The sequence below is a fragment of the Diuraphis noxia genome, unplaced genomic scaffold (assembly GCF_037042655.1).
Source record: "Diuraphis noxia isolate RWA-SAM2 unplaced genomic scaffold, SU_Dnox_SAM2 contig0002, whole genome shotgun sequence".
In the NCBI taxonomy this organism is placed as follows: domain Eukaryota; kingdom Metazoa; phylum Arthropoda; class Insecta; order Hemiptera; family Aphididae; genus Diuraphis; species Diuraphis noxia.
This window is the reverse complement of record NW_028301712.1, coordinates 55,221,610-55,236,995: the sequence shown is the minus strand read 5'-3', so window position 1 is coordinate 55,236,995 and position 15,386 is coordinate 55,221,610. Positions and strand designations below refer to the sequence as shown.

General features: G+C 30.7%; 1 protein-coding gene across 5 annotated transcripts; it reads left to right on the top strand.

Annotated features, from left to right (window-relative positions):
• The first annotated feature begins 1,335 nt into the window (after nucleotides 1–1,335).
• Nucleotides 1,336–10,079, top strand: LOC107162440 (coiled-coil domain-containing protein 170). 5 transcript variants are annotated; one of them, XM_089220592.1, is made up of 15 exons: nucleotides 1,336–1,585; nucleotides 3,293–3,391; nucleotides 3,448–3,579; nucleotides 3,668–3,961; nucleotides 4,463–4,630; nucleotides 4,823–4,967; nucleotides 5,028–5,200; nucleotides 5,261–5,461; nucleotides 6,172–6,315; nucleotides 6,394–6,468; nucleotides 7,101–7,264; nucleotides 7,914–8,022; nucleotides 8,107–8,217; nucleotides 8,302–8,427; nucleotides 8,530–10,079. In XM_089220592.1, the coding sequence occupies exons 1-15, from the start codon at nucleotides 1,526–1,528 to the stop codon at nucleotides 8,785–8,787; spliced, it is 2,259 nt and encodes a 752-aa protein (XP_089076718.1). In that variant the 5' UTR covers nucleotides 1,336–1,525; the 3' UTR covers nucleotides 8,788–10,079. The 5 variants fall into 5 exon arrangements, with proteins under 5 accessions (XP_089076718.1, XP_089076722.1, XP_089076721.1 ...); XM_089220595.1 differs by lacking the exon at nucleotides 1,336–1,585 and adding an exon at nucleotides 1,839–1,976; XM_089220593.1 differs by lacking the exon at nucleotides 1,336–1,585 and adding an exon at nucleotides 2,792–3,014.
• The last annotated feature ends 5,307 nt before the right edge of the window (nucleotides 10,080–15,386 follow it).

Sequence of the window (15,386 nt, the reverse complement as noted above, 5' to 3'; positions counted from 1 at the left end):
GAATAAGCTACCTACTCATTTAAACAGTAATTGTATATTATGCTGGAGAAATATTATGTATTTTTTTACATTGCGGGGGTTTGATTATAATATACTACCTGCTGCAGTCTACCTGAGTTAGACAGCTTGAACTGTATGAACTATAAAGACGAACTGTTTCAGGCTTAGCCCAGGTTTCTATAGAATTTTTGAAAATAATTCTAAACTATCTGCTAAGCCTACAATTTGTGATATATTATTATAGTATTACGTTTTATTCATAATAATGTATAATATATTGTGTTTTAGCTGTAATATTATGCTACCTAGTTCAGTTCAGAATATCAATTTATTGTAAATAGTCAATGCTTTGAGAATATTATATAATCTGAAACAACTGCATTTTTTATCTCAAATTATAGATATGGTAGTAAACTATTATTCGTACATATTAAAATAAAAGATTATTGCCATATATACGAATCGCATCAACTAATTATTTTAATGTTAAATTGTTAAATCAGATGGATTTATGTACCTATTAAGATGCATGGTATCAACACCTACTAACAATTTTTCATTCCAATGATATACCCCAATTTTGACTTTATAGCGAAAATTATCTTAAAAATTAAGCTTTCCTAATCTTACCATATAAGTTAAAAAGTATATATAAGATACAACAGCCATATAATTATAGTTTATAAGAATGCAAATAATATGATAGGTGACGATGCACTAGGTACAATAGATGTAATAACTTTTCTTTTTTAGCTAACTAGTATAACTATATATGATAACTTGAAATTTACAAAAGGTGTAATAACTTATTACGTTAAATGTGTCTCACTATCTAATATTTTAATTTAATTGTCTTTTGTATGTATCAACTATTGTATCGTATCTTAAATTGTAACATTTGCATCCTATATTATTTATTAATTGTTGAACTGTAATATCTATCGCTGAAGGTTCTAAAATGAAAAAAATAAAAATAAAAAAACTCATTACGTATATTTATTTTATTTTGAGAAATAAATCAACAGTTGTATATGTATCAATTTGATGATCACAAAAAATTGAAGCTATGCAAATGCAAAGGGTAATTTTGTCCACAACTGGTAACTTGATTCCAAATTATTTTTCATCCATTGTTTTTTTCACGACGAGAGAGTTGGCCCGGGGGCATCACCGACTAAAGGGTACCTAAATCCTATCCCCGGGATAAATTAGTATTTACTAACTACGCCACTGGAGTAAAATATGCGTCACTAAGCGTGTCGGCGGCGGGGGTCAACAATTCAACACGGTACGTCATTATAGCCTTTATTTTAGCGCGTGGCTCTTGCGGCAAAGGAATCGATACACAGACGGGCACTGACACGACCGCGACCACGTTCACGTCAAATGCTCGCTAGTTTTTTATGCCGGTCGGTTTGAGTCGGTACCTATAACATTTCGAGTGACGGGGTGCTACGCCGATGTACGTCACCCATCTGCTTTATACAAAATTATGAATTTACAATAATCGAAAAGCCTCGCCGGGATGACACAACCAATGAGTGACGAAGACTGGAGGGTGTTCGACATTCTCTGCGGCCAAAAAGTAAACGGGCATGATTATTATGATTTACGTGGAATTATTTTTATAGATTATGCGACTGCAGAACGGGAGATATTTATGCAACATATAATATAGGGTTGCTGATGGTCTTTTACACCATTGTGTTTTTCTTTTTCTCTCGGAAAATAATTTTGGCGGAGCGACCGAGTGCTAGAGATCAAAGATCATTCAACGATGACAGCGAGCTGACTTCTGATTTTAAGATGGTTTATTTTTTAATCAATCCTGTTTGATAATTTTCAAACAGCATTCCGGCGTCTAACGGCTGAAAACATAAATTGACTTATTAAATCACCATAAAAACATATTTCCACACGATATCATCCATACACCCGTTATAGTCTGTCCAACGGCCACCAAACATTGCACCTAGGTATACTCATAAATTTGATATTATATTACGTCCTGCTATGTATTTACCTGCAGCCACACGCACACGATCGTAATAACACAAACAATATGATTCACGCAACATCATATTGTTATTATAATAACGTGGGCATCCGCGCAACAATACGTGCTTACATAATATTATAGTTGTTAATTTATACACATAAATCTCGTTCATTAAATACGATCAAAGCGTTGTATTAAATGTTTTATCATTGATAGTATGCTGCGACGTTCGAATAAATTATAACAGTGAATACGCATATGCACAGTATGTTATAGGCGCATTACATATTATAGATCACGGTGTCGTGCTAAAAAAAATTAACATCACGTCACGATGATTGATTTTATTTTAAGTACGCCGAGGACACATTCGCAAAATGTATAGAGACACACACGCACAACAATGCGCACCGGCCCCGGGTGATCCACTGGGTACCAGGCAAACAGTAGCGCTGAATATTTGCAATGTCGTCTGAATTTGAATAAATCATAAAGCATTATATTATATACCTATTACGTATTATTTTCATCGTTATTGTTATTATTATTATTATACCTAATCGGTGAATTTATATGTATATATTTATATTTAATATCTTCGTTTATCCTAATATTTATAATAATTGTATCCGATGTATAGGATTATTATTGCTATCATACTATGAAAACGGTCGTTTTTATGCGCCAAAAATAAACTCGAAACTCACAGGTTTAACCTACTTAAGAACACGGTTCTTGTAAATGTTTCCATACAATACAGGTATCGTGTGACATGCAAATCGATAAATTCCATTCGTTCACGACACACGCACTATTGTTGTACTGTACGCATTCGGCGACGGCGGTTTGACTTAGTACTCGGCTGGCCGACCAACATATCAGAAGTCGGTATATATTTGCCAGTGTATTTTGTTTGGGGCGGTTCTCCAAAAAAACAATAATGATAATAACTTAACCACACACAAATAATTAAAAGTCCAGTAGAGTTAGATAAAAAAAAAAAAAATACCTTCAGGTATGGTCACTAGGCAAAACACATATAATATGCATTTTATTCCTTGTAAACGCCGTAATTTCGACGAGAACTGGTGAAAAGGGTAACTGGAATATAATGTGCGTGACTCCAGATAATCTATATAGAATTTTACAATTCGTACGTGGTACCTACCAGTGAAAAAGTTCTGTTTTCTGCCCCTAATAAATAACCACCTTTTATTTACATTATTCACGCGTTAATAACAAAATATTTCATATATTTTTGTTTTTACACCAACGGTACTCTGTTTTTTGCAGATGGATTCTGAAGATACTATAAGTAATCACGAGATGATTTCTACATTGAAAAGTGAACTGGCTGCTTTGCAGTTCAAAAGAGATCGTCTTATGTCAGAGGTTAGTCAAGATGATTATTTAAAAAAATTAAAATCTTATTATTTCATTGTACACAGCTGCAAGACACAAAAGGCCAGCTTAGGTCTAGAGATCAAAGAACTGTAGAGCTCGAGGCTGAAACGGAAATGTTAAAAGAGCAGCAAGTCAGACAAAATTCTATCATTGCCAGTTTGAGAAATAGGATAAAGGTATACATGAAATATTATAATTATTTATAAATAAGCTTTTATATAATCTATAAATTTATTATTTTTACATGTCTTAAATTTTTATTAGGAATTGGAGGACCAAGAAAGATCGTTGACCACGTCATTGGGAAGAGCAGACATGTCTTCCGAAACTTTAGCTAGAGAAAATCGCCATCAGGCAGAAAAATGTTCCGAGTTGGAGCGCAGAATTGATTTATTGGAATTGAACTGTACTAAAGCTGAAAACGTGAGGGATTCGGCTAGGAGATCAATGTCAGAGTTTGTGAGTAGAGCTTCGATGGCGTTAGGTTACGAGTCTTTGAATTCAGATTCTCCAGCTGCCGTTGATGTGGTCTTATCTAAAGCATCGGAAATGCATCAGGTGAATATCTGGCATATTTGAATACTTAATAGTTTTCGTATACAATAACTGAATAATATTATTTATAAATGTATGAATTAATTTACTATAAAATAAATTAAATTGAAATAATATAATATGTAATGATACCAATGTATAGCAGATAGTTGTCTTCTCATCTTTGTTTCCAATTCGAGTTTATTTTATTTTGGTTTTGAACTATTAATTATTGACTTTTCATTTTGCAACTGTTTTACCGATGAACTAATGAACAATGATGTCTAATATTACATACATATATTATATGTATAGTCAGACTAGTCAGAGAAAAATGTTAAAAAATATACTTATAAAATACAAATATATATTATGTGGTTTTTATCAATTTTGGCGATCAACATATCAAATGGTCATTTTGGTTTTATTTTTTATTCATATAATAAACCGTTTACTCGAACTGGTTAAACTCAATGTAATAATATCATTATAGTAATGTAACTATTATTATGATATATTTTGTAGGAATTAAACAGATTGCGTCGTAAAAACATTTCCGTCAGTGAAAATGTAACCGCGATAGAAATAGAATTGAGGAACTGCAGAGAACAATTGGAAAGGGCCTTGACTGACAAAGAAAATCTTCAAAGACAAGCTGCCGGCCATATTCTTGAAATAGATAAGTTAAAACAAGTATGATAATATCTATTAGTATATTCATGTGTCGGACATTTGATTTTTTTACTATTGCTGTAATTACATAATTTTATATACCTAATGGTACTGTGTTAATATGACACGTCGATGATGGTGGTGTTTGAAATGAATAGTAATATAAATTGCATAAAAATATAACCATAATTATACAAAACTATTTACTAATAGGAAAAAGAACATTTGGAAATGCAACAGAGAGTAATGGAACGTGATTTATCCGAGCTAAGGGATAAGCTGATGACAACCAACAGGAGCTTAGGTATCGCTTCTAACAACATAGCCAGTCAGGAGGCCACTATATCCACACTCAGGAGTAAATGATGCCATATAGTTTCGATTGAAAATAATTAATTAAATTCTTAACACGTTGTAGACGATTTAAGAGGGCATGACGAGAGATGTCAAAAAATGCAGAATGACATGCAACACTTTTTGGAGTCATTGGCCGTGTGTCTAACGTCGGCGGATGGGTATGTTCAGTCTACCGAGAGTGGTGTCAAAGATGCGGTGAAGAGACTAGTCAACGAGTTGGCCAATAAGAGCACAGTAAATCGATGGCGACCCTGGGGTCAGGATCGTTGAAAATCGTTTTTGTAAAATGCTTAGCTGCACGGGGAATCCAAGGACAGGATAATCAGCTTGACCGACAGGATCGAACGGCTGCAGATTGACCAGGACAGATTGACGTCGGAAAATCGAGTGTTGGCCGATGAAAAACGCAATTTAGAGACTAGATTGAACCACGCCGAGAGCGAACTCAACGTGTGTGAAATGACCAAAGAACATTTACGTAATGACAAAACAATTGTAAGCATACAGTGTTCTAATTTTTTTAAATGATTTTATAATTATGATTTATGATTTTATAATAATGATTTTAATATAAATTTAAATACATTGACTTGATTTTAAAAATATAAAGTTGAACGGGAGACATAAGGTTAAAATAATGTATCTAAATATTATATCCCGACTACGCCTGGAAAAAAATGAAAAATATAAAATACGGCACAATATTCGTATAAGTGTATTTCGGTTTTAATTCAAGGAAAAATCGGCATCGATGTACTTCAGTCTGTGATCTAATTCGACCAAGATGGGTATTCCACTTGTGACGGATTTGATCTTATAGTATTTTTCAAACGTATTTGAAATTACTCTCATAACGTCACGTCACTGTATACATATGAGCCATACTATACTAACTTTTTACTTTCAACTTAGATGATAAATATAGACTTTAAAATACTATCCTAGTCTAGAGGTGTTTTTTGATATATAGCTATAGTGCGAGTGTTCTCAACAAATGTGCAATACAAGTCAAATTGTAGGTATAACCTGAATCCTGTAATCCATGGCTAAAATTATAATGTGTTTAAAATATATTAAGAAGGGGGGGAAGTTGATAACTGGTGATTTGAATGTATTGGACGGAGACACTAAATGTAGGTTTTTTTTTTTTTTTTTTTTTTGGTTTTTGATTGAACGAACAAATTTGAAAACATGTTTCGCCGTAGTTCGTTACATTCCTCGACAAACTATCAAGAGCCTTGCACATGGACCAGATAGCAAAAGACGTCGGAGTCGACTTACACACAGAATCGTTGCTGCTACGCGCCGAACAGCTTGCCAAACTAGAATACGATAAAAACATCGACAAGGTAAGAACATTGATTTTTTAAACTTTTAAGTCGTCATCGTCGCCGATCATTTGATATTTTTCTTTTCCGTGGTGATAGTTACTGCTCGGTTATCCTTATACGTCGTCGTCGTTATCCAGACATCGTTTATATTGCGATTTTCCTTACAGAGAAGTATATTTGAACCATCGTTTTATCTCTATAACAATATATCGTATTTTATATTTTGGTATTTTTAAATTGCCGTTCACATTTTTACTATTGTAGTCTTGGCGATTATATTGTGTATTTGTAAAACTTTGATGAGTAAAAGTAATACCTAAGTTTAGGTTTAATACTATAATAATAATATGCTTTGAAACGTACGTAAACATATATTTACATATTTATTAAAATACTTGTAGCTATCAGCGTTTTAAAATCTTTATCGCTGAATACTTTTTCGTAACGTACTTTTGATGTATATTGTATTATTGTGTAACCTTTTCGTCTCATAATACATGCGTATGTTACTATATTACTTATTGTGTATACCTATCTTATATACCTAACCTATATAATTAATATTTTATTTTTTCACCGTAACATTGGGGTAATAAGCTCAAGAAATTGTTTAAATCTTATTTTATATTATTATTGTAGTGTACGCGTAAACATTTATCATTATTATTTTAAAGATAAATATTATCCTATATCACTTTATATTATTATACCTTTTTGCTTTATTACTCGATTATAATATGTCATACACTTCTACTACATACAAGTGATTTGGACGTTTTAAAATTTTTGATTTTTTTGTTTAGAGCGCTCTAGTTTATCAACTGCAACGACGCGTACGTACTCTACGGGACCAACTGCAAAGACGCGATCTCCATCTTGATTTGTTACGTCGAAAAATCAGTGTCCAGGACGAGAATACAAAATTACGCACACTTTTGGAAACAGAAAGAGATGAAGCTAATATACGGTACCATTTTAAACATATTGGACATTTGTAAATTTGTAATACATAATAATAATATTTATTACATATTCATAATTTATAGGATATATATTATAGTATTTGGTGGGTTCGATGAATTTGCTTATTAAAATCTATCTTCCAGATAGTATTGAATAAAAAATATTCAAGTTTAAAATAATTCAAAATAATTAATGGATAGAAAATCTGTGGTTAAAAAACTACCCTATTAAATGGGAAAAAATATCCAAATTAAAAACAAATTGAAAACAGCCTGCTAAAAAAGATTAATAATTATATTATTTTTATTTAATTATATATAATTATATATAAATAAATTACGTTTAAATAGATGAGTCATATATAGACTTGGAACCTATAACTTTATACCAATTGGAAACAAATTGTGCACAGTCCTCGAGATTCGGAGAGTGTTAATAGCTTATGAGTTATTTTTTTTATATAGACTATATGATGTATATTATTTTTTTTTACTTGGACTTTTGATCAATATTTTGATTTTATTATCCCTAAATTTTTATTCTTGGATATTTTAATACAATTTTTTTGATCTAGATTACTTCGAGATACACTTTCACGTACATATATCTTGTTAAATAATTAAAATTAAACCGTTTGTACACGTGCTGCGTAGGGCTAAAAAGTTGCAAAAGCAATTGGACAAGGCACAGCTACAGTTGACCGAATGTAGATCGCAGATCCGAGACTTAAAACTTCAACTGTCCGATGCTGGAGACTGTAAGGTTAGTATACTGTATAATACCATATCATGGTTTGCGTTTCATAGGATTATATCTTGTTTAAAATGTTCACTTGTTCTTATATAGTTGACTTCGTTGGAAAGAGCGAAGAAAATCGACGATCTCGAGAAACGCCTGGTCGAATCGGAAATGTTGCGGATGCGTTTTTCACGAAAAGTTACTGTTCTCAAAGAACAAGTATGTTCGAATTTTGATTAGAAATCATGTTTAGCGAACGGAATTATCTGAAGTCTTCTAATGACGTTCCGTTTTGTTTACCAGTTGAAATCTACCACCGATTGTCATAACCAAGACAAAACTCTGAACGAGCACACGATGCGAGTGCTACAGGACGACCTATCATCCCTTAAATTCCAATTGAGTGAAGTGAAACGACGAGAATGTTCTGTAAGTCGACGTTTCACTTGTCTGCGAGTAAACGTGTATATCGTTATTGTTTATAATTTATCATGGCCTTAAAAATGTGTGTATGTCTTTCCGTTCGTAAAGCTCGAAGATCTTCGACGGACGGTGATCAGCCTACTGGCACTGGACTCGTCGTGTACCGATTACGAGATCACGTCGAAAATAACCAAACTGGTGGCCGCCCACCGAGAGTTTTCCATCCTGTCCAAGAGATATGACGACCCATTGCCGCCTTACGTTCACCACCTGCCACCACCCTCCGAGTCATCGGACCCGACGACGGTGGAGGACTTTGAGATCCTGAACAACGCGTACAACAAACGTCCGTTGAGAAAGACCTGAACAACGAAGACTGACCCGTTTCGAAAAGGCTTCGATGAGTAAATTCTACTTTGCAGTCTATACCTATCCCATCTGCCCTTATATATATATACTTTTAATATAATTTGAATACAGTGAAACACGCGTGAAATTATTGTAAAATCTTCCACCTCCGCGTGTGTATACGTTCTACCGTATTCTAGTATCACTGTTATTTGTTATAGTGTGTAATGTATTATAATATAAAATTATAAAAAGAATCCGTTATGAGTAGGTATAACTTAAAAATTGTGGCGTGTAATAAAAATTCGTTCTGAAAAAAGAAAAACATTAAAACTTTATCGATATTTTTAACGTCTTGTATAAAATTATAGAATATAGGTGGCTTTGTTCTTAAATTTGTAGTCTTACAGATCCGTTAATCTTTGATGTTGTGAGTTTTTCACCATTCTAGATTATATACTAGGTATTTAACACTTCATAATATTTTCGATCTACCGCTGAGAATAGGATTAATTTTAATTTATGTTTAATTCATACTAGCGCAGCTTTTATCTGCATAAGTTTTATACACGTACCTGTGTGATTTTATTAAAGCCGTTTATTTTTAAACGAGCAATGTACAAGTATAAAAATATCTAATATTTATGTCAACTGTGTAGGTAAATAGCGTTTATAATATTTAAATAAATTCGATAGATTAATTTAGAATTCTTGTCATCATTAAAATGACACATTTTCAGTGTAGGATTTATTTGTATTAAATAGTGCAAATTTTATGAAATGTCTGTGCATAACTAAGTTCAATTGTATATAAAATGTTCGGTTTCAACTTACCCCGTGAGATGCTTGGGGTTCTATATCATATGCAGTATATTACATTATTGGTAAGAAATGTGGACTTTCTAAGCTATTTAAATGTGGGACAGTGGACGCTTAAAAAAGTAAATGATTTATTACAGAACATATTTACAATTATTATGTAGGTAATACATTTAATCGCTTTTATTGTGTCATATAGTAATACATTAGAAAGGTAATATTATACACAAAAACTGCAGAACGTCTTATTCCAAAATCTTTAATTTAATATTTAAAAGTTTAATACATATCTATCGTTGAAACCATGTGTTCATTTTCCATAGTTATTACGTTATAATATAGAATATTATCATACAAATTGTTAAAATATATGTACATTGGTATTAACAAATTTAATGTACGTCTGTACCTATATGTTTTATTATGTATGTACACTGTTATTATTACTATTATTATTAATTATTGTAAATATTATATTTTTGCAACTACAATTTTATGTAATTCATAATAATTTATAACTATATAGTGTATATAGTATTATGTCTTATCTTCCTATAATCTTTATAGATTAAAAACTAATAATGTAATGCATTCATGAATCATGATATTTGTGGATAATCTAAACAACGGGTTCTAAAATACTTCACTAAAAATACTGTTATAAAAATATAGACAGCGAATTAATACATTTTATATATTGGTCTCCAATATTTTTCCAGAACATTTTTTTGAGGAAAATGTATGAAAACAGTCCACTATTTAAATAGATAACTAAATTTTGTAAAAGAATATAAATTTTGGATATAGGTAATATTAAATTTATTCTAAAACCAAACAATTCCATAGGATTCAGATAATTTATCTAAATATTAATTTTATTTAAGTATTTGTACAAACACAGTGATATAATAGCTTATAAATAATAATTTTTTTGTGACGAATGTAATTAAAGAATTCTAAAATATTTGGTTGAAGATTGACGTGCCATAGTCAGTATAATATGATGAAGGTTTGTGAAAAAATGTTTGAGTATTTATTTGTAACGAGTAATAACTAATGAGATATAATAGACTACGATTTCTAGTAGTTTTAGATAAACATCCCCAGATTTGATTTTGATTTGTATAAATCAAAACTAACGATGTCGGTATGAATGCATGATTTATTATGGTAAGTAATAGGATCACCTGAAATCTGGAAATAGTATCCGGGAAAACGAATATATTGAGATTTAAATTAAATATATGATAAGAGTTTACGATGAGAGTGAAATATCTATTATACAAGATCGTTTTAATTATCTTCTTATTTGTAATTTGTACATTTCTAATTCACTTTGATGAACGTGAATTTATATGTATGCATATATTATTATGTTTACGAACATATCATCTCATTGTAAAATTATTCAATTCAAATTTATCTCTAAGCTTATCTGTGCAGACATTATTGTCGATTAATTTTATATCCTTAATAGACTCGTTAAATATACATATTTTTTTAATGATATTTGACGAAAAAAATATTTAAGTTACATAAAAACGAATTATAAACAATAAAGTATATTAGCTGATGATTTAAAATAAAAATTTAATTTAATTCAGGAATAATTAACAATTGTAGAGAATCTTTATATTTATTGATTAAAAGAGTGCATTATAAAAACTAGTATGGAATTTCTATTAAATTAATAAAACAATGTTTGTGTTTCATCAAAAGTATAAAACTTCAAAAGACTTTATAGCAACCAGAATTATTTTATAATATAATAATGATGATATAGCTTCTAGAAAGTGGTACAATTGTACAATTAATTTTTTTATTGTTGTTTGTGGCATCTGGTGTTAAAAGTACCTACACATAATTGCTAGTGAAGAGATATTACAAAATATTATTATTGTAATGTTTTTGTCGACAGATGGGCTCATTTAAAATAATAAAGATTTTAAAATAAACCCAAAAATAACAAAAATATTTAGCATTTAAGTCGCTTAATTTGGTATTCGCACTAATGCTTGAGATCAAGTGAATAAAACTACTGCAGAGATCTGCGAAACTATATATGATAAAATCTTATATATTTTTCTGAATAAGGGTGAGTAATAATTCAGACCACTATATATATAATAGGTGCAACGTTTTCGACTAATATATAGTAATATATTTGATCAAATCGAATCGATATATTTGCGTATCATGACTGATGGCTGGTTCGAGGACACAGTAATATTATGCCGTTATAATATACAATAATATCATACTCGTACACGATAAAATGAAATAAACTCAATATATTATATACAATTCCACGTCGATCTCGTGACATCCCTATATTTGCTGTCTTCGAACTTGCGTATCTACGACAGAGCTGCAGTCACTCATATTAATGTATTATTTTACATGAATGCTTTTTACATATTTTATATGTTTATAGCGTGTCTTCTATAAAATCTTTTATTATGATCGTCACCGTCGATCAGTCGTCGAAATGGCGAGTAAATTATATCGTACGTGTCTTACTTTCTATTCACGAATTAACGCATGTGTGCTCGCGCCCGGTGGAGGCGTGAGCTGTTCGCGCGCGGCACTTAAGTCTGTCCGCGATGGCCATAATATGATAATATAGGTACGGCCACGACGACAACAACAAATGCAATGATATTAATTTAAAATAGAATATCTTTAAAAGAATAATAATAGAATACTACAAAACAGTCACATTTAGGCTTCCACCGCCGCCGCCTTCAACACAAGTGTCAAGATAATATTATACTTCCGACACCAAAACAAATGCGTAGTGTTACGTCGTATTAAAATAATATGTTACAAGTCATAATACTATACTTGTTCTCTACTCTCTACGGTAAGTACGCCAATGAGAAAACCTATTGAAATAATAGATTCTACTGAAAATAATTATTTACAACAAGACAGTTATCCAAACGTTCCAAGTTCCAACCAATATCATTTAAATGTATAGCAATGTGTATCTACATGTTTTCGGGTAAAAACAATAAATATGTACAAAATATTAAATTATAATTTTCTAAACTTATTTTCTAAATTCAAAATTTTGATTTTAAAAAATCGAAACGCACCATACCAGAATAAGAACATAAATTTATTATAAGATTGTACAATGATACATTTCATTTTATTTCTGGTCAAATATAGATCACAGTGACATACGTTACCAATAAGATGAATTAAAGATATTGATATTTATCTATATGAAATTTGAGAATACCCTATCGAATAAAGGTATATACTGGGCAATTTTTTGGTACATTTTGTCAAGAAAAAAAGTTTCAACTAATAATAATAATAGGAAACATACACTGTAGCATCTATCATAATCACATATTAAACACATAACTTAAAACAAATTTCTGTAGATTTCTGGGGGGGATATGGAGGACGTCCGATGATTTTTATTATATATTTGATATTAAATATCCCATCCTCAATGAAAATCACCGTCTACGCCATTGATGACTTCATTAGTAATTAGTAATTAATAACTATATATTATTGTATCACTTATTTCGTGTATGTTAAAAAAAAATAATATTGATTAAAGAGTATTTAAAAGATTAGTAGGTAGTTACTAGTTTCTTACATAGAAAAATAATATATATAACTCTAAAATTGATAATGAAGCACTCACAAATGTTATTTTATTTAAAACGGAAGCTAATAATAAAGATATGTCTTAACGATAATCGATCAGACAATGACGAAGGTTTGCAAAGAAAGCACTTAAAATCTGATGAAAATGTGTCGTTAGTTCAATTAATAGCTATTATCTATTATATAGAAACGCTCAGTGATTTCCATTTGAATTATAAAAACTGCTAAGGCATGACGGACTTGGATCTGCCCATCAAAGTTAATTGTGGTTAATGGACAACGGTTGACCTCCTATATTATATCGACCAGGACTAAACTCTTAAATTTGTATGTATTCCTTACAATTATTATTTACTGATATGTTCAGACTATTTTACATCGTTCAATCGAAAAACTTAAAAAGTTTCCCATTAAGACACGTAACGTACATACTTAATTTCTAGAATATCTAACGTATTCATTCTACTCGTGATGTGGATATAGTGGTCGAGAACCTACTGTAATTTTACAAAATAATTATGGATCATATTTAAAACGTCCCCATGACCTACAATTCCTCATACATTATATGGTCGCATATCCATTCCGATGGTTTCTATTTATAATATCTACATATCGATTCTGATTTTAAAGGTATTCGTAATTCGATGGCGTAATTTTTTGTCTTTGTCTATAAGCACACGGGTGATATAGGATTTTAGCCTTGTTCTTTGCCAAATGTACATATTGCAGATATATAGTGAAGTAATAAAAATTTTGAAATCAGAATTGAATTTTTTGTCTAGTCTACTTGAAATAGTATTCCCACATTTTTGATTTTTCGAATATGACATTTTTTTACTTTTTAGGAATTCAGAGGATAATATAAAAATGTAAGAAAGTCGATTTCAAGTATTTTTGATGAAAAATTCAAAACTGTTGGTAGTAGGTATGATATAATTTATATATATATTATTAAATTTAAGATTCGATGCCTCGAAGGATTCAATAGCTACTCATGGACTCACTACTCGGTAGAAATAGTATCCAGCGAAAATCCTACTGCGTATTAGGTATAGAGATATTATTATAAACAGTTGTCGATGGAAATAAACCTTTTTCAAACAAAACCTAAAAAACCTGTTTTAAATTTATTATAGTTCTTAGAGACAAAAAGCCAGAAAAGGTCTGTTTGGTTTTTGAAATCTCTATTTTTACTCATGATGTTAAATCGATGTAATTCGTTAAACCAATTCAAAAATATTTGCTGCAGCGCTGTTAACTCCTAAGGCTATATTATAGTGATTTGAGCATTCACCAATCCATTAGATATTTAGCTGAAAATCGGAAAGACCCGATTCGTACTAGCACTACTAGGTATGATTAACTGGTTCGGTACAGGTAAGGTACCTTATGTATAACTGATATTCTACAAGCATGGAAGCATTAACAAAATCTGATTATACAAATTGTTGTTGGTGTTCCTGTGGACTAAAAATCTCGATTGGCTCAATTGGATTACGTCTACCAGGATAAGCTGTAATTCTGATGGAATGGGATTTTTCAGTTATATTTCGTACCACAAATTCGATATGGACCATGAGAAAAAAAACAATTCGTGGTCTTTATTATTTTCTGTGATAGACAATGAAAGTGGCGTGAACCATTAAACTATATTAAGTATAATCTATGAAAGGATGGTGGCGGTGGGGCATACGGGCTGGTCAACAATATGTACGATTGTTAATACTATATTACTATATAAGCGTTGTATTATTGCTGATATACAGATATACTTCTAAATTGATACTATAGTAGTATGGTAGCCATTATTTTTGAAAAAATTATTAAATTGTTCTCGATATTGATTACATTACGTTTTAAAAAAATGTTGGTGTTGCTGAAGAATATTAAGTTAAAAACAGGGCACAAAAAAATAATCATTGTCATAAAATAAAAAATGTCCTAGGAAAAATGTGGTATTCAACGTATTTTAAGTTGTAACATAATTGCCTTACATATAATGCATATAACAATTGATTGATTAAAGAATTGCTATTGTCGTTGTAATATAATATCATGATTTCGCTGTATATAGAACTATAGAAGTACAGAATATAATATTATAATTATATCTGTATATATATATATAAGTATTTTACTATTATATGAGGTATATATTAAAATAT

Bases quoted from the DNA above. Each gene is read 5' to 3' on its own strand.
- LOC107162440 (XM_089220592.1), top strand. From the start codon at position 1,526: ATGACACAACCAATGAGTGACGAAGACTGGAGGGTGTTCGACATTCTC. The intron at 3,580-3,667 runs GTATACATGAAA...AATTTTTATTAG, and splicing joins GTTTGAGAAATAGGATAAAG to GAATTGGAGGACCAAGAAAG. The intron at 6,469-7,100 runs GTATATTTGAAC...TTTTTTGTTTAG, and splicing joins GCGATTTTCCTTACAGAGAA to AGCGCTCTAGTTTATCAACT.